The 19,563-nt window shown below is 46.8% G+C and overlaps 1 protein-coding gene across 1 annotated transcript in view; it reads left to right on the forward strand.

The window, feature by feature from the left end:
- Positions 1 to 19,563, forward strand: part of epha8 (eph receptor A8) — a 676,976-nt gene that overhangs the window by 518,757 nt on the left and 138,656 nt on the right. Inside the window, exons 4-5 of the mRNA XM_070860109.1 lie at positions 429 to 584; positions 18,558 to 18,893. Coding sequence (XP_070716210.1) covers positions 429 to 584; positions 18,558 to 18,893 — 492 coding nt within the window. The remainder of the gene's footprint in view (positions 1 to 428; positions 585 to 18,557; positions 18,894 to 19,563) is intronic.

Consider the following 19,563-nt stretch of genomic DNA (forward strand, 5'->3'; position numbering starts at 1 on the left):
CATCATTTAGTGATACTGCTCTCCCGCTGTGGAGACCTGCTCGCGGAGAATTTTGCGAGCTTGTACCTGTGATGTGCCGAGCATTACCTCTATTTGATCCACTGCTCTTGTTGACTTCTGTGCTTGGCCCAGAGAAGCTTTACAATTCCTTTTGGCACATAGCAGGCCCCCAGGAGCACATGCTGAGTTCCCAGAGATTTAAACTATCATCGCTGGAATCAGCTGGTTGGTTAAATACGTACTGGAGATACAAATTATACACCGCTCTCCCAAGCCTTGGTGCAATGAGAACACGTTAATTAATCAATGAAAATGTAACTGGCATATGAAGCTGGAAGTTGCGAGATTGATCCGACGGGGTAATTGTCGCGATTGGCTGTTTGGTCAAAGGGAAATATTGAGAAATGTCTGTTTTCTGCCTATTTCAGCCTGTGAGCCTGGATTCTTCAAGTCGAGCTCGGGAGACCAGCTATGTGCCAAGTGTCCTCTTCACAGTCACTCCGATATTATGGCTGCTCTCTTCTGCCAGTGCGACGCCAATTACTACCGATCTGCGTCCGACCTTCCGTCGGCACCTTGTACCAGTGAGTGACATGGCCCAGTCTGAACGGCACTGCCAATCCAGTCTGGGCTTCCTCCATTCCTTCAGCCATGTGAAATTACTCTTGTTCATGTTCCGTTTCTGTCCAGGTGGCCCTGCCGAGGATCCATTTAATGTGTGAGTGTTCGCGTGGTCCCTTTAAGGGGCTGCACGGCCCATTCACAAAACGGCGCACGCACATTGGTGAGGTGGCTGCACGGGAGCGGCAGAGCGTTGCACAACCGTGCAGCTAAAAGGCAGCATTATTCTTCTCCCCCCAGTCTACCCCACACTCCCCTCCCCCATTCTAACCCACGCTCCCCTCCCCCCAGTCTATCCTACACTCCCCTCCCCCAGTCTACCCCATGCTCCCTTCCCCCATTCTACCCCGCACTCCCCTCCCCCATTCTACCCCACACTCCCCTCTCCCCATTCTACCCCACACTCCCCTCCCCCATTCTACCCCACGCTCCCCTCCTCCATTCTACCCCATGCTCCCCTCCCCCATTCCACCCCACGCTCCCCTCCCCCATTCTACCCCACGCTCCCCTCCCCCCAGTCTATCCTACACTCCCCTCCCCCAGTCTACCCCATGCTCCCTTCCCCCATTCTACCCCGCACTCCCCTCCCCCATTCTACCCCACACTCCCCTCCCCCATTCTACCCCACACTCCCCTCTCCCCAATCTACCCAATACTCTCCTCTCCCCATTCTACCCTACATTCCCCTCTCCCCCATTCTACCCCACACTCCCCCTCCCCCATTCTACCCCACACTCCCCCCTCACCCATTCTACCCCACACTCCTCCCTCCCCCATTCTACCTCACACTCCCCTCCCTCATTCTGCCCCACACTCCCCACCCCCATTCTACCCCACACTCCCCTCTCTATGCAACCCCAGTCTCTCCTTTCCCCCTCTCCCTTTATCACCAGCTGTGTTCCCTTATGTAAGAGTGTAAAGTTCCTTCCCCCACCTCCTCTGGGAAAAACTGATCAAGTTTTATTGTTCTAGAGATGCAAAACAGTTTGTGCTGGTGTCTCATGAACTGAATCCATTTCACATTGTGTGTGCAGGGAAAGATCTTTTTTTACCAAAACTGTTCTTTTGTTGACCTTCCAAAGGCTCCACTTTTTCTACCAGAGAGAGAGAGAGTCACAGGAATGTGTATCAATATTCAACGCAGCAGGGAAAGCAGCACCAGCAGGAGCTGGGAGAGAGAGAGAGAGAGAGAGCAGGAGTGGGGAGAGAGAGACAGAGAGAGAGAGCAGGAGCGGGGAGAGAGAGAGAGAGAGAGAGAGCAGGAGCGGGGAGAGAGAGAGAGAGAGCAAGAGCGGGGAGAGAGAGAGAGCAGGAGCGGGGAGAGATAGAGAGAGAGAGCAGGAGCGGGGAGAGAGAGAGAGAGAGAGCAGGAGCTGGGAGAGAGAGAGAGAGAGAGCAGGAGCGGGGAGAGAGAGAGAGAGAGAGAGAGCAGGAGCGGGGAGAGAGAGAAAGAGAGCAGGAGCGGGGAGAGAGAGAGAGAGAGCAGGAGTGGGGAGAGAGAGAGAGCAGGAGCGGGGAGAGAGAGAGAGAGAGAGCAGGAGCTGGGAGAGAGAGAGAGAGAGAGCAGGAGCGGGGAGAGAGAGAGAGAGAGAGAGAGAGAGCAGGAGCGGGGAGAGAGAGAAAGAGAGCAGGAGCGGGGAGAGAGAGAGAGAGAGCAGGAGCGGGGAGAGAGAGAGAGCAGGAGCTGGGAGAGAGAGAGAGAGAGAGAGCAGGAGCGGGGAGAGAGAGAGAGCAGGAGCAGGGAGAGAGAGAGCAGGAGCGGGGAGAGAGAGGGAGAGAGAGAGAGAGCAGGAGCGGGGAGAGAGAGGGAGAGAGAGAGCAGGAGCTGAGAGAGAGAGAGAGAGAGAGAGCAGGAGCGGGGAGAGAGAGAGAGCAGAAACTGGGAGAGAGAGAGAGGAGAGAGAGAGAGAGAGAGCAGGGAGAGAGAGAGAGAGAGAGCAGGAGCTGACACTGAGCTGGGACAGAAATAACATAAGAACCTAAGAACATAAGAAATAGGAGCAGGAGTCGGCCATTTAGCCCCTCAAGCCTGTTCCGCCATTCAATAAGATCATGGCTGATCTGATCATGGACTCTGGTTCACTTCCGTGCCCGCTCCCCATAACCCCTTCTTCCCTTATCGATGAAGAAACTGTCTATCTTTGTCTTAAATTTATTCAATGTCCCAGCTTCCACAGCTCTCTGAGGCAGTGAATTCCACAGATCTACAACCCTCTGAGAGAAGAAATTTCTCCTCATCTCAGTTTTAAATGGGCGGCCCCTTATTCTAAGATCGTGCCCTCTAGTTCTATTCTCCCCCATCAGTGGAAACATCCTCTCTGCATCCACCTTGTCAAGCTCCTCATAATCTTATACATTTCGATAAGATCACCTCTCATCCTTCTGAATTCCAATAAGTAGAGGCCCAACCTTCTCAACCTTTCCTCATAAGTCAACCCCCTCAACCCCGGAATCAACCTAGTGAACCTTCTCTGAACTGCCTCCAAAGCAAGTATATCCTTTCTTAAATATGGAAACCAAAACTGCACGCAGTATTCCAGGTGTGGCCTCACCAATACCCTGTATAACTGTAGCAAGACGTCCCTGCTTTTATACTCCATCCCCTTTGCAATAAAGGCCAAGATTCCATTGGCCTTCCTGATCAGTTGCTGTACCTGAATACTATCCTTTTATGTTTCATGCACCAGGACCCCCAGGTCCCGCTGTCCTGCAGCACTTTGCAATCTTTCTCCATTTAAATAATAAGTTGCTCTTCCATTTTTTCTGACAAAGTGCATGACCTCACACTTTCCAACATTATAGTCCATTTGCCAAAATGCCACTCACTCAGCATGTTTATGTCCTTTTGCAGATTTTTTCTGTCCTCCTTGCTTCTGGTTTTCCTCCCATCTTTGTATCGTGATTGTGATTGTGGTAAGTTCCTCCCTACCTATAGCCCCTTGAATATCCACTATTCGGATATTTTTAGTGTCCACTACCATAAAGACTGATACAAAATATTTGTTCAGAGTTTCTGCCATCTCCATGTTCCCCATTACTAATTCCCCAGTTTTGTCCTCTAAGGGACCAACATTTACTTTAGCCACTCTTTTCCTTTTTATATACCTGTAGAAACTCTAGCTATCTGTTTTTATATTTTGTGCTAGTTTACTTTCATAGTCTATCTTCCCTGTCTTAATCATTTTTTTAGTCATTCATTGCTGGCTTTTAAAAGCTTCCCAATCTTCTGTCCTCCCACTTTGTATTCCCTTGTTTTTAATTGGATACTGTCCTTTATTTCTTTAGTTAGCCACGGATGGCTATCTTTTCTTTTACACCCTTTCCTCCTCACTGGATTTTATTTTTCATGAGAGTTGTGAAATAGCTCCTTAAATGTACACCATTGTTCATCAACCGTCCTACACTTTAATCGATTTTCCCAGTGCACCTTCGCCAACTCTGCCCTCATACCTTTGTAATCTCCTTTATTTAAGCTTAGTACGCTGGTTAGAGATCCAACTTTCTCACCCTCCATCTGAATTTCAAATTCAATCATGCTCTGATCACTCATTCCCAGGGGATCCTTTACTAGGAGATTGTTTATTAATCCTGTCTCATTATACAGGACCAGATCTAAGATAGCCTGCCCCCTGGTTGGTTCCTACATACTGCTCAAGGAACCCGTCCCTTATGCACTCTATAAACTCTTCCTCAAGGCTACCCTGACCAATTTGATTTGTTCAATCAATATGGAGGTTAAAATCACCCATGATTATTGATGTTCCCTTTTTACAAGCCCCCATTATTTATTGGTTTATGCTCTGACCAACAGAGTTGCAACTGTTAGGGGGCCTATAGACCACGCCCACCAGTGACTTTTTCCCCTTATTATTCCTTATCTCCATCCAAACTGTTTCAACTTCATGATCATTTGAGCCAATGTTGTTTCTCACTATTGCAGTGATTCCTTCCTTTATCAACAGAGCTGCCCCATCTCCTTTTCCTTTCTGTCTGTCCTTCCGAATTGTCAAATATCCTGAATATTTAGTTCCCAGTCACCTTGCAACCACGTCTCGTTAATGTCTATCAGATCATACCCATTTGTATCTATTTGTGCCATCAACTCATCTATTTTGTTACGAATGCTACATGCATTTTGGTCACTCATTCCGAGAGGATCTTTTACTGTGAGATCATTCATTACTTCTGCCTCATTACACAGTAAAGTATATTCTTCCTTAAATAAGGAGACCAAAACTGTACACAGTACTCCAGGTGTGGCCTTACCAATACCCTGTACAGTTGTAGCAGGACTTCTCTGCTTTTATACTCTATCCCCATTGCAATAAAGGCCAACATTCCATTTGCCTTCCTGATTACTTGCTGTACCTGCATACTAACTTTTTGTGTTTCATGCACAGGACCCCCAGATCCCTCTGTACTGGAGCACTTTGCAATTTTTCTCCATTTAAATTATAATTTGTTTTTCTATTATTTCTGCCAAAGTGGATAACCTCATATTTTCCCACATTATACTCCATCTGCAAAATTTTTGCCCACTCACAGCCTGTCTATATCCCTTTGCATATTTTTTGTGTTCTCCTCACAATTTGCTTTCCCATCCATGTTTGTATCATCAGCACACTTGGCTACATTACACTCGGTCCCTTCATCCATGTCATTAATATAGATTATAAATAGTTGAGAACCCAGCACTGATCCCTGCTGCACCCCACTAATCACTATTTGCCAACCAGAAAATTACCCATTTATCCCGACTCTGAGTTGGGAGAGAGAGAGAGAGAGCAGGAGCTGACACTGGGCTGGGAGAGAGAGAGAGAGAGAGAGACGGAAATGACACTGGGCTGGGAGAGAGAGAAGGAGCAGACACAGAGAGAGAAAGAGAGAGAGAGAGCAGGAGCTGACCTGAGCAGGGTGATTCAGTGCCAATTATATAAGTGTTTCAGAGTAAAATTAAATGTTTAATTTGAATGAATTGTCGCTAAGATAATTTGAAAGCACCATTTGGCCATCAAGCCCACAAGACCGTGTCCAATCTGCCCAATAAAGATCTGCACGAATACTCGCTCCAACCCCAGTGGAATCCAAGGCTCGCTTCAGAATATCTGTCTAACATCGAAGCTCTGTTACTCTGCTCCACCAGGTTACATGTTCTTATCGCAGGATCTTCACAGGACCTTTCCCACTCAGGCAACCCAGAATTCCGAAGCAATCTCGGCGGACGTTCTGTAAACGGGGTTTCCACCAAACTCCTCTGGAGGTTTGGCATCGAGGCGGGGGAAGGTCCCGGGCACAGTCACCGGCCCTTACTGGCAGCAACACATGGGCTGTCGTATCCGATAGAGGATCTGACCATAGCCTTTTCTGTTCATGTTCGGGATGTGGGCATCGCTGGCAAGGGCAGCATTTATTACCCATCCCTAGTTGTCCTTCTTCTTCAACCACTGCAGCCTCTGCGGTGAAGGTGTTCCCACTGCATATGTTGTTGTTATTCTTTGTAGCATTTTGAGACAACTGAAGGGCCACCTCAGAATGCAGTTGAGAGTCAGTCATCCACCATGGTGTGGGGCTGCAGTCACATCTCGACCAGGTATCTGTTCCAAAGGGGCATTGGTGGAAAGGGGCCATGGTGGAGGCTTCACTGCAGCTCATTCAAATCCTGTTCAACCAAAGACACGTGTGCTCCAGGGAGACCAGGCTGCCTGAGAGAAAGCAAAGGAATTTATGCTGTTTATAATTTTAAAAATCACTGCGTAAACTTTTTGCTGCAGATTAATTTCAGCATCAGAATCCAGTATTAGCCTGGCTGAAAATGACTTTATCAAGAAAGAATTGGATTTATATAGCGCCTTTCACGACCACCGGACGTCTTAAAGTACTTTACAACCAATGAAGTACTTTTGGAGTATAGTCACTGTTGCAATGTGGGAAACGTGGCAGCCAAATTGCGCACAGCAAGCTCCCACAAACAGCAATGTGACAATGACCGAATAAACTGTTTTTGTGTTATGTTGATTGAGGGACAAATATTGGCCTGGACACCAGGGATAACTCCCCTGCTCTTCTTCAAAATAGTGCCATGGGATCTTTTACATCCACCTGGGAGAGCAGACGGGGTCTCGATTTAAAGTCTCAACTCAAAGAGGGCAACTCCGACAGTGCGGCACTCCCTCAGTACTGTCTCTCCGACAGTGCAGCGCTCCCTCAGTACTACCCCTCCAAACAGTGCCACGCTCCCTCAGTACTATCCCTCCGAAAGTGCAGTTCTCCCTCAGTACTGCCCCTTCGACAGTACAGTGCTCCCTCAGTACTGTCTCTCCGACAGTGCAGCATTCCCTCAGTACTGTCACTCCGACAGTGCCGTGCTCCCTCAGTACTGCCCCTCCAACAGTGCAGCGCTCCATCAGTACTGCCCCTCCGACAGTGCAGCGCTCCCGCAGTACTGCCGCTCCAACAGTACAGCTCCCTCAGTACTGCCCCTCCGACAGTGCGGCATTCCCTCAGTACTGCCTCTCCGACAGTGTGGCACTCCCTCAGTACTGCCCCTCCGACAGTGCAGCACTTCCTCAGTACTGCCCCTCCGACAATGCAGCACTCCCTCAGAACTGCCCCTCCGACAATGCAGCACTCCCTCAGTACTGCCCCTCCGACAGTGTAGCACTCACTCAATACCCCAAATGTGCAACACTCCCTGAGTACTGTTGCTCCGACAATACAGCACTCCCTCAGTACTGTCCCTCTGACAGTGCAGCGCTCCCTCAGTACTACCACTCTGGCAGTGCAGCTCCCTCAGTATTGCCCCTCCGATAGTGTGGCGCTCCCTCAATACTGCCCCTCCGACATGCAGCACTCCCTCAGTGCTGCCCTCCGACAGTGCAGCTGTCGCTCAGTACTGTCCCTCCAACAGTGTGGCGCTCCCTCAGTACTGCCCCTCTGACCATGCGGCGCTCCCTCTGACAGTGCAGTGGTCACAGCTGCAGCGCTGCACTGGGAGAGTCAGTCTAGACTTGAACCCAGAAACTTCTAACTCAGAGGCGAGAGTACCCACTGAGCCACGGCTGAGGCTAAGAATAAAGAGATGTGTTGTGCCGAATGTTATCGTGTTCACAAATGAATGAAAACTACACAGACTTTGTGTGTCGCACTCAGCTTGCAGAGCTCTGCATTAACGCTGTGCGTTGCTTTGGCGTATCTCTAGCTTTACTTTAAACTGTTCTTTGTTAGAAATGTACAGAAATGTGAAATTAGTGTGGGGCGGTGGTGAGAAATAGGCGAGCGTTAATCAATTGCCGGTCGTACAGTCCTCCCCATTCTCATTCTCCTGACCTCATTGGGTCAGACAATGAGGTAATGTGTATTCCAAGTGCTAATTGGCTATCGCCCGTTTCGGGTTAACACTGAAGAGCAATTTCGCCCGCTATCTTCTGATGTGTCTTTGATTTCTTGTGTAACTTTTAAATAATACTAGTTGACTTTAAAGTAATGTGATCATTCACACTTTTCAAAGGATGCTGGTCATGAAGTAGGTACTCCAAACTTCAACAATAAGTCAAGCCTGGGGTTGTTAGAGAATAATGAGAAATCAGCCAGCTCGAACTGACAGGATTTTCCCCCGTATTAACATAAGTCCATTTAAGTTGCTTTTCTTGTGCATCTAACTAGGGTCTACTTACCATAAACTCGCTGGCATTGCTCCAATAATTTCATGCATATTCAGGATCAATTTGAAATGATTCTGTCCATTCTATTCTCGCCCACTCTTCCCATACACCGCTAATCAAATTGCTTTCTAATAGCCGTTTATTATCTGATCAGTCACAGACTGCATGCATCATTCTGGTGCAGCAGTGTACTCCGGGGTGACACGGCGGAGTGAGGATGGGGAAGAGGGTCACCCTGCTGCAGCGAGGAGTGTGACAGCAGGGCGGTATAACTGATGCTACAACATTCTACACTGCAGTCTAGAGAATCTGCCTTTGATCACCGTGATTCATCCCAGTCAGCGTCTGATGCCAGCTGGACTATCGGAGAACATCCCAGCACTGTTTAAGGCACTTCCCAAACATAATGGTGGGATGACTCTGTGCGCATCCTTAGCATCCCGCAGCAGCTAGCTCGACATAGTAAGATTAGCGGAGGCCGGTGAGTAGCTTGCTGGATTGTTCAGTCTGCTGGGTTATTAAATAGAAAGAACAAAGAAATAAAGACTTACATTTATATGGCGCCTTTCATGACCACCAGACGTCTCAAAGCATTTTACAGAGAATGAAGTACTTTTGGAGTGTAGTCACTGTTGTAATGTGGGAAACGCAGCAGCCAAGTTGCGCACAGCAAGCTCTCAGAAACAGCAATGTGATAGTGACCAGATATTCTGTTTTTGTTATGTTGATTGAGGGATAAATATTGCCCAGGACACCGGGGATAACTCCCCTGCTCTTCTTCAAAATAGAGCCATGGGATCTTTTACATCCACCTGAGAGGGCAGACAGGGCCTCGGTTTAATGTCTCATCCGAAAGACAGCACCTCTGACAGTGCAGCACTCCCTCAGTACTGCAATAGGAATGTCAGCCTTGGTTTATGTGCTCAAGAAGGGAAAGTAGAGAGGGCAACATTTAAATAGAATAAACAATGAGTTTTGAAAAGAGAATCTTTCAATCAGCTTTTCAAATGATACAAAGAACTACGAATAACTTAAATAACCATTTGTGAGTTTTCTGAGTTTCTGTCTTTTTCTTCGATTAAATGCGAAATACTGATGAGGTCATTACAGGACTGCTGTGCTGGAGGTGGTGAGCCCGGCAGGGTCAGGAACACAATCTCCATGTCAGAAACACAATCATTCTGTCAGGAACACAATCCCCATGTCAGGAACACAATCCCCATGTCAGGAACACAATCCCCGTGTCAGAAACACAATCCCCATGTCAGGAACACAATCAGACTGTCAGGAACACAATCCCCGTGTCAGGAACACAATCCCCGTGTCAGGAACACAATCCCCGTGTCAGGAACACAATCAGACTGTCGGGAACACAATCCCCATGTCAGGAACACAATCCCCATGTCAGGAACACAATCAGACTGTCGGGAACACAATCCCTGTGTCTGGAATGTCACATCTCCACAGTGCTTCAGTTAATTTTGCTATGTCATTAATATATATTTAAAGGTGCTGACAGAATATTTCCCCAAATAATTCCAGAGGCAAGCAAGACTCATTCACTGCAGAATGTCATTTGTTCTATGAATTATTTTGAAATGTTTAATGCATTAAAGTGCTTTATAATTACAATCATTATTATTAATATTTACTGGAAAAAAAACGTAGAATCTGCCGGATTGTCATAAAAACCCAACTACTTCACTAATGTCCTTTTGCTGCCCTTAGCTGGTCTGGTCTACACGTAACTCCAGTCCTATACTGTGTAGTTGACCCTTACCCCGCTCAGGGTAACTAAGGCTGGACAATAAATGTCATCTCGCCCGCGTCGCCCATATCCCAAGAACTAATTTAGAAAATGAACTTAACACAGGATGGGATTAAATGGATTTGCAGTTGTTTTCTGTTTTTGATCAGAAAACAATCTTTAGACATCAGTTTCTTCGAAGTCAGTTTCTTAGACATTTGCTAAAGTAGCACACATTGGACTTGTTAGCAAAATTTAAGCCGATGGAATAAAAGGGGCAGAAATTGCGCGGGAGTTAGCAGAGGCGCAAGCTGGCAGCACGCCGGGCCGCTGCTTCGGCGATGCCAAGGTGAGGCTGACACGGATATTCCACTCGCCGGGTGAAAATTAAAGGGGAGGTACATCGTGCCTTTTTTTTTCCATGGCCGACTTACTGGTCGCAGCTTTGCGTTGTGGAATCCATGGGGTCCGTGCCACGAAGTTGCAGCCCGGCACTCCGCTGCCTTGCCCGGGGCATCCCGCTCCCCGCTGGAGAAGTGGTGGGCCCTCGCCCCGTTGCAGAGCTCGCAGCGTGCCCTCCCCTTTAAACGGAAGGGGAGGGCCCTATGCCCTCACCAGCGCCAGGCGGCGCTCTGTGTAGCGCTGGTAAATTCCCACTTCCTCTCGGGGCGGGGCTGCAGTAACCCCAATTTTGCTGTCGAGGTGGGACTTCCCCGCCTGGCGCAGGAAGTCCCACCTCACCTCGGTTACCGCCAGCTAAACAGGGCGGCACCGAATTTCGGCCCCGTAGAGTACAAAAGTAAGGAAGGTTCACTAAACCGATATAAAATATTAGTTTGGCCCCAGCTGCAGCATTGTGTCCAATACTGGGAACCTCAGGAAGGGTGTGAAGGCTGGGGAGAGGGTGCAGAGGAGATTTACGAGAATGGTTCCTCGGATGAGGGATTCCAGTTACGTGGATAGACTGGAGAAGCCAGGGTTGTACTCCTCAGAGCAGAGAAGGCTAAGAGGAGATTTGATGGTGGTGTTTAAAATCACAAAATGTTTAGATCGAGTAAATAAAGGCTGAAGGGTTAATAACCAAAGGGCACAGATTGAAGGTGATTGTCAAAAGAACCAAAGGCGACACAAGGAAAAACATTTTTACACAGCAAGTGTTTAGGATTTGTAATGCGCTGCCTGACAGGGTGTTGGATACACATTCAATAGAAGCCTTCTAAAGGGAATTTGATAAATAGTCGAGGGAGAAAAAATTGCCGGGATATGGGGAAAGAGCGGGAGAGTGGGATTGACTGGATTGCTCTTCGAAAGAGCCGGTGCAGACTGGATGGGCCGAATGGCCTCCTTCAGTGCTGTACTATTCTATGATTCTCTAAGTCAGTGTCTCAGGGGAGAATTTTAGCACACACAAATAAGTGGGTTGGTGTCCCAGGCCTCGGGAAACCTGGCAGCTGAAGTGAAGTGAGCATAGCTTTGGGGAGAAGGTAAGTGCCTTCACAGCACTGCTTGTGGGCCAGGAGGAGCACGAGTACTTCTCCTCGGCCCCCAGAGCTACCCTCATCAGATCCTCCTCAAACAACAGCCCCCCCCCGGGGTCAGAAATCGGACCGATCTGGTCCTGCGACCTGCTCCACAGTGCTTCTCGCCCAACTGGAAGCCAAGCCTGTCCATCAGATTGATTATCATGGCAGGTCAGTGGGGGTCAGTTGTTTCAGAGCTTGAGGAGTGGCTGGAGTCACTGCAGTGCATCCAGGAGTGAGAGTTTCCTGGATGGTACATTCCCCACTGCCACAGGAGGTGCAGGAGATGAGGGAGTGGGTGATCACCAGACAGGGTAGGAGGAAGGCACAGTTAGTGCCAGAATCCCCCAAGCCAGCGGCAATCGCTAACCGGCTTTCAGTTTTGAATACCGGGGATGGTGACGATTCCTTGGAGGATTGCAGCAAGAATCAATCCCATTGCACCGTGAGAGGAAACCGAAAGAGTAGAAATGCAGTAGTCACAGGGGATTGGATTGTTAGGGGCACAGACAGGTTCTGTAACCACAAACGTGATTACTGAATATGTTGCCTCCCTGGTGCCTGGATATTACCGAGCGCCTACAGGACATTCTGTGAGGCGGGGGGGTGGGGGGGCAGAAACAGCCAGAAGTCGTGGTCCATGTTGGAACCAATGACATCGGTAGAAAAAGGCTTGAGGTCCTTCAGGCAAAGTTTCAGGAGCTGGGGAGGAAGTTAAAGAGCAGGACCTCAAAGGTAGTAATCTCAGGATTACTCCCAGTGCCACGAGCTAGTGAGTGTAGAAACAGGGAGGTAGTGCAAGTAAATCTGTGGTTGGAGAAGTGGTGCAAGAGGGAGGGTTTTGGATTCTTGGGGCATTGGGACCGGTTCTGGGGAATGGGCACCCATCCAAGATGGACGGGTTGCACCTGAACAAAGGCAGGCCCAATATTCTCACTGAGAGGTTAACTGGTACTGTTGGGGAGGGTTTGAGCTAATTTGGCAGGAGTTGGGGACGAGAAAATAGCAGAAAGGAGCAGCAATGCGATCAGAGGACAGAGATGTAAACAGCAGTAAAATTAGAAATATCCCAAAATAGCAAGGACGAGATTGAGCAAAGTAGTAAAAGTAACGAAGGAGATACTAAATTGTATGTACGTCAATGTCTGTAGTGGAACCAATAAGCTTGATGATCTGCAGGCACAGACTGCTACATGGGATTATGACGTGGTTGTATAAGCAGAGACATGGCTCAAACAAGGCCAGGAATGGGTTCTTAATATTTCTGGTTACCAAGTATTCAGGAACGATCGAGAAGGAAAAAGGCAGTATTGATTAAAGATGATGTTTCAGTTCTATATCGGAAAGATATATTAGATGGTTCGAGGACTGAATCTGTTTGTCTTGAGTTGAGGAACAGAGGGAGCTGTTACATTGCTGGCAGTTTTTTAGGGAGCTCCAAACAGTGAGAAGGAGATTGATGAGCAAATTTCTCAGCAAATTTCAAAGGCGTGTAACAAAAATAGGATAATAATATTAGGAGTCTTTAGGTATCCAATATAATGGTGCTACGGGTAGGGAAGAAGAGGAATTTCTAATATGTATATAGGAGAACTTTCTCGATCAATATAGAATCATAAAATCATAGAAATTTACACCACGGAAGGAGGCCATTTCGGCCCATCGTGTCCGCGCCTAATCCAGCCTAATCCCACTTTCCAGCTCTTGGTCCATAGCCCTGTAGGTTACGGCACTTCAAGTGCACATCCAAGTATCTTTTAAATGTGGTGAGGGTTTCTACCTCTACCACACTTTCAGGCAGTGAGTTCCAGACCCCCACCACCCTCTGGGTGAAGACATTTCTCCTCCTATCTCCTCTAAGCCTCCCCCCAATTACTTTAAATCTATGCCCCCTGGTTGTTGACCCCTCTGCCAAGGGAAGCAGGTCCTTCCTATCCACTCTATCCAGGCCCCTCATAATTTTATACACCTCAATCAGATCTCCCCTCAGCCTCCTCTCTTCCAAAGAAAACAGACCCAGCATCTCCAATCTTTCCTCATTGCCAAAATTCTCCAGTCCAGGTAATATTCTTGTAAATCTCCTCTGCACCCTTTCCAGTGCAAACACATCTTTCCTGTAATGTGGTGACCAGAACTGCATACAGTACTTCAGCTGTGGCCTAACCAGTGTTTTATACAGTTCAAGCATAACCTCCTTGCTCTTGTATTCCATGCTTCGACTAATAAAGGCAAGTATTCCATATGCCTTCTTAACCACCTTATCTACCTGGCCTGCTACCTTCAGGGATCTGTGGACCTGCGCTCCAAGGTCCCTTTGTTCCTCTACACTTTTCAGTGTCGTACCATTTAATGTGTATTCCCTTGCCTTGTTAGACCTCCCCAAATGCATTATCTCACACTTATCTGGATTGAATTTCATTTGTCGCTGTTCTGCCCACCTGACCAGTAGATTGATATCCTCCTGCAGTCCATGACTTTCTTCTTCATTATCAACCACATAGCCAACTTTAGTGTCATCTGCAAACTTCTTAATCATACTCCATATATTCAAATCTAGATCATTGATGTATACCACCAAAAGCAAGGGTCCCAGTACTGAGCTCTGCGGAACCCCACTGGAAACACCCTTCCAGTCACAAAAACATCCATCAACCATTACCCTTTGCTTTCTACCTCTAAGCCAATTTTGGATCCAACTTGCCACTTTGCCCTGGATCCCGTGGGCATTTACCTTTGTGACCAGTCTGCCTTGTGGGACCTTATCAAACATGGTACATGGCACATGGGGGGTGCATAAATAAAATCACTACTTTTGCTAAACTCACCAGGTCATTCCACCTGTTACGGCACCTTTCCCCGGTGCGTACCATAGTATTTATGGAGGACACAGCCTTCCCGATCTCGTCCCATATTCTGTTGTACTCCTTTGGGGGGTGGTTTTCCACAACTACCCTTCGTTAGGTCGGAGTACCTCGCTGTAATATTCTCGAGAAGGGCAGGTAACTCCGTCTCGTCGCAGGCAGGTGCCTTCAATCTCCCTTCCTTCTCAATGTTCCTGCGCTTCGACTTTTTTTGATCATTTCCATTATATTTATGTTATGATTTTTGATTTGTAAAATATGCTATGTTTTTGTTCAAACTGTATAATTATTATTTGTTATGAATTTTTTTAACTCTGCAATCTGTTGTTAAACAAACTGACCCTTGACTAGCTTGCTGCTCCTTCTCATTCTCTCTCCCTTGACCTCAACTCACTGCGCATGCGTGGGTGACCCCTGACCCCCGATATCACGGGTACAAAACTTCTCTGAAAAAAACGGGGAAAAATAAATCGCGCCTGCGCAGTTCAGTGCCGCACCGTCCATCGACAGGTAAGTTGATCTGGATCGACTACAATGTAACCTACTGCACACTGCTCACATACCGCCGAAAAAAAATCAACCAAAATTGCACTCTTCGGTCTTGGCGGTATGCCGGCGGTTTGACACGATGCAGCGCCAGCATACCACCGAGAAATGGGCGGACCTTATGTAATGACCAGTTTCAGGCCCCTTAAGTGTAAGATGTTAGCTAGGGAAAAAGTTGGGCCTATTAAGGAGCCAAAGAGCAATCTTCAGGTCGAGGCAGAGGACTTGGCCAACGTATTGAATGAGTATTTGGCATCTGTCTTCACTGAAGCGAATGATGTGAAGGTTACACTAAAAGAGAAGAGAGAAGCTATGGACAGGATAATAATAGATAGAGAAGATGTACTAAAATGGTTAGCGTTACTGAAAGTTAGTTAAGTCATCTGGTCCAGGTGGAATACATCTCAGGTTGCTGCAAGAAGCAAAGGTAGAAATAGCAGAGGCATTGGTCACAATCTTTCAATCCTCATTGGATAGGGGAGTCGTGCCGGAGGACTGGAGGGTTGCTAATGTTACACCTTTATTCAATGAAGGAGAGAGGGATAAACTAGGAGACTACAGGCTGGTCAGCCTATCGTTGGTGGTGGGGAAGTTATTGGAAACCATTATCAGGGACAAAATAAACTTTCATTTGGAAAGGTATGGGTTAATCAAGGAGAGCCAGCATGGATTTGCTGAAGGCAAATTGTGTGTGACTAACTTGATTGAATTTTTTGGTGAGGTTGATAAAGGTAGTGCAGTGGATGTTGTATATATATGGACTTTCAAAAGGCATTCAGAAAAGTGCCACAGCTTGTTAAGAAGGTGGAATCCCGTGGAATTAGGGGGAAAGTGAGGTATGGATACGGAATTTGCTCAGTGACAGGAAGCAAAGGGTGGTGGTGGATGGATGTTTGTCAGACTGGGAGGTAGTTTGTAGTGGTGTTCCCCAAGGAATAGTTATGGGCCCCTTGATCTTTTGAATTTTATAAATAACCTAGAATCGGGTATAGGGAGCAGCATTATGAAGTTTGCAGATGATATGTAAATTGGCAACGTAGTAGATAGTGATAAGATAGTTACAGGCTTCAGGATGACACGGACAGGATGATGAAATGGGCAGGAGCGTGGCAGATGCAGTTCAATGCAGAGAAGTGTGAAGTGATGCACTTTGGGAGGACTAATATGGAAAGACAGGATACTATAAATGACACGATTCTGAAAAGTGTAGATGATCAGAGAGACGTTGGTGTCTATGTACACAAATCCTTAAAGGTTAATGAAGCATATGTGTTACTTGGTTTATAAATTGAGGAAGAGAATAGAAAAGCAAGAAGATCGTGCTGGAGCTTTCTAAATCACTGGTTGGGCCTCAGCTGGAGTATTGTGGACAATCTGGGCCCTGCATTTCAGGAAAGATGTAAAGGCCTAGAAAGGGTACAGAGACGGTTTACCAGGGATGTTACCAGAGATGAGGGGCTTCAGTGATGAGGAAAGGTTGGAAAATTTAGGACTGTTCTCCTTGGAACAGAGAAAGTTAAGAGGTGACCTGATAAAGGTTCTCAAGAATATGAGAGTTTTGATTGAGTAGATTGAGGAATATTATTCCTTGTGGCGAGTGGGTCACTAACCAGAGGTCATCAATTCAAAATCATTGGCAAAAGATCCAGAGGGACGATGAGAGGTTTTCACTCAGAGAGTTTTTGGGATCTGGAACGCTCGGCCTGAAAAGTTGGTGGGAGCTGATTCCATAAATATGTTTAAAGGGGAGTTGGACGGGGACTGGAGGATGAGGAACTTACAGGGTTACGGACAAAAAGTGGGATATGGGACCGAGCATGACGGCCCGCTCACAGAGCCAGCACTGGTATGGCACTTCCTGCTGTGCTGTAGGTTTCTATGATCCTATGAAGTCTCCCTAATACTGACACTGCACATGCAATTCATCAGTTGCTTTAACTGTTTGAGGGGGGTTCTAACGTTGAATTTTAAGTGGCGGTGTCACAACCGGCCAATCACACCACTGCACCCTGCTCTGTCACTGGATACTTTATGGAACAACATGGGGAAAAAATTCAGCAGTTGTAGGATCTATGTAGGTTAATCTGTGATTAATAATGATTGCAGGGCAACACTTGGTAATCCCTTTAGTCTACCAAATCAGATCATAAAGATCATAAGTGCATCATTACTTTATTCTGTTAATCCCATAATTATTTAAAAGTAAATAATGCAACCTAAGTGGTGTTTAATTACTGATCTTGCAAACCACACCAGTTATGAAAGTAAAGCCACTTGTATTAACACCATATACCTACAAGATGAGACTGAATGAACGATTGTTTGAAGGGTGTGTTGTCCAATACGTTAGCCCCGTGCCGCATGTGGCTAATTAGGAATCCGGAGGTGGCTAATTGCATTTCGGATTAGTAAATAAAAAATGAATATTAGACACTTTTTGTGCATTTGTTGGTACAATGGTAAGTTGAAGAGCAGCGTGTATGAGTGTTTTGTGATCGTTGTGTGTGCTTTACTTCCTTGGTTACTGTTTACTACTTATCTGCTAAAATGGTAAAAATATTGGATCATATCTGTTCAAGCCCCACTCCAGAGACTTGAGCTCAAAAATCTAGGCCAAAATTCCGGTGCAGTGCTGAGGGAGTGCTGCACTGTCAGAGGTGCCGTATTTCACATGAGACTTTAAACCGAGGCCCTGTCAGCTCTCTCAGATAGACGTTTCGAAGAAGAGCAGGGGAGTTATCCCTGGTGTCCTGGCCAATATTTATCCCTCAATCAACATAACAAAAAAATGATCATCTGGTCATTATCACATTGCTGCTGTGTGCAAATTGGCTGCCGCGCTTCCTACAAAACCTACTTCATTGGCTGTAAAGTGTTTTTGGATGTCTGGTGGTCATGAAAAGCGCTATATAAATGCAAGTCTTTCTTTTGGATTAAAAGGCGCGCTTTCCTTTGTACAACCTGAGAATCTGGTCCTAGAATTCAATCACTTTCACAAACTGCTGGAGGCTGGGTTTCAGCACCTGAGTGCCTTCATTGGTTAACTGTGCTGTATGTTAACTCCCAATCATTTATCTGTTACTGTGCATATAATAGTCACTCGTACTGATCCTTTAGATCATTGATATAGCTGCAGTCCTGTTGGGACTGGGAGGTTTGCTGGTGGAATTTAATCAGCCAGGTAGCATAGTTTCATTCAATTGCCTTTGGGGCTGGGGACAAGGTCCCGAGTTTTCTTTTCCTTACGGTTTTACATGTCATTATTCACCTCTCTAAGGGGATTAAGTAAATTTAAGGCGATTCCTGGATGGTGCAAATTGGATGGGATGTGATGTGACGAACATTAGCGGGATGTCAGAGATATGTTAATGGCGCGGAGTGCCGAGATGGCATGTTAGTGAAATTAACTATTGGCATTGACATACGTTTCGTGCTGCACGACAAGAAAGGAACTTGAAATAAACAAAAGAATTTCGTGAGATTTCATTCGTGTCGGTTTTCTAAAAAGTAAAACGTTACTATTTGAAGTTTCGCGCAGCGCTATGTGACGTTTCAGTTGTATTCTGACTCTCGCTGTCTCTGATTCCTCCCAATGTGCTAGGACCCCCCTCTTCCCCAGTAAACGCCCTGTCCAGTGTGAATGGAACCTCGGTGACCGTGGAGTGGACCCCGCCCTTCAGCGGCGGAGGAAGGAGCGACATCCGATACAATGTCATCTGCAGGAAGTGTGCCTGGGAGTCGAGCCAGTGTGAAGCATGCGGCAGTCGGATACGGTTCAGCCCGAAGCAGATGGGACTGACCGAGCCTGCCATCAGCATCATCAACCTGCTGGCCCACACCAACTACACACTAAAGGTCGAGGCGGTGAACGGTGTCTCCGATCTCAGCCTGGAACCCCGGCAATTCATTTCGCTTAATGTCACCACAAACCAGGCAGGTACGAAAGATACGTCTCATTCAGCCTCATTTAGTGAAAAGAAATCGCGGGATTGCAACCGTTTTTGTTTGATTGAGTTACATTGAGGTTCATCGAAGATCATTTGTACCATTGAGTCCACAGAGAACCACATAGGCTAATAGCAACAAATAACTTTGCCAGTCCTGATGACGGGTCACTGACCCGAAACGTTAACTCTGTTTCTCTCTCCACAGATGCTGCCCGACCCTCTGAGATTTCCAGCATTTTCGGTTTTGATAATGTACTTTCAGTGTTCTCAATTACACAAAGTCTTGCTATTCATTGGTTTTATATTTTAACATCAAACCTGTTAGATTATGTAACTTGGGAGCAAAATTTTTGCTATTATTTCAATAAAACCGATCAGTGTGAGGCTAACATCAAAATGTTTAGACTCACTTTGTACCCTTGGATTGAGCCGAATTACACAAAGTTCTGAACGTGAATTGGTTGCACCCTTCCCTTCTCTGCTTTGAATTTTCATATTCACTGCTGGAGAAATGGAATCGTGCGCTGCAGCTCTCATTCTCTCCCAATCTGTGTGGTTAAAATCCCCCGTCTCGTGGAGAAGGTGAAAAAAAAACAAATGCCATATAAATCTGGCTTTCTTTCACTTTTTGTAATGCAGCCTAGTTCCATTAGAATGTGT

This window comes from Pristiophorus japonicus, chromosome 18 (assembly GCF_044704955.1).
Source record: "Pristiophorus japonicus isolate sPriJap1 chromosome 18, sPriJap1.hap1, whole genome shotgun sequence".
NCBI lineage: Eukaryota > Metazoa > Chordata > Chondrichthyes > Pristiophoridae > Pristiophorus > Pristiophorus japonicus.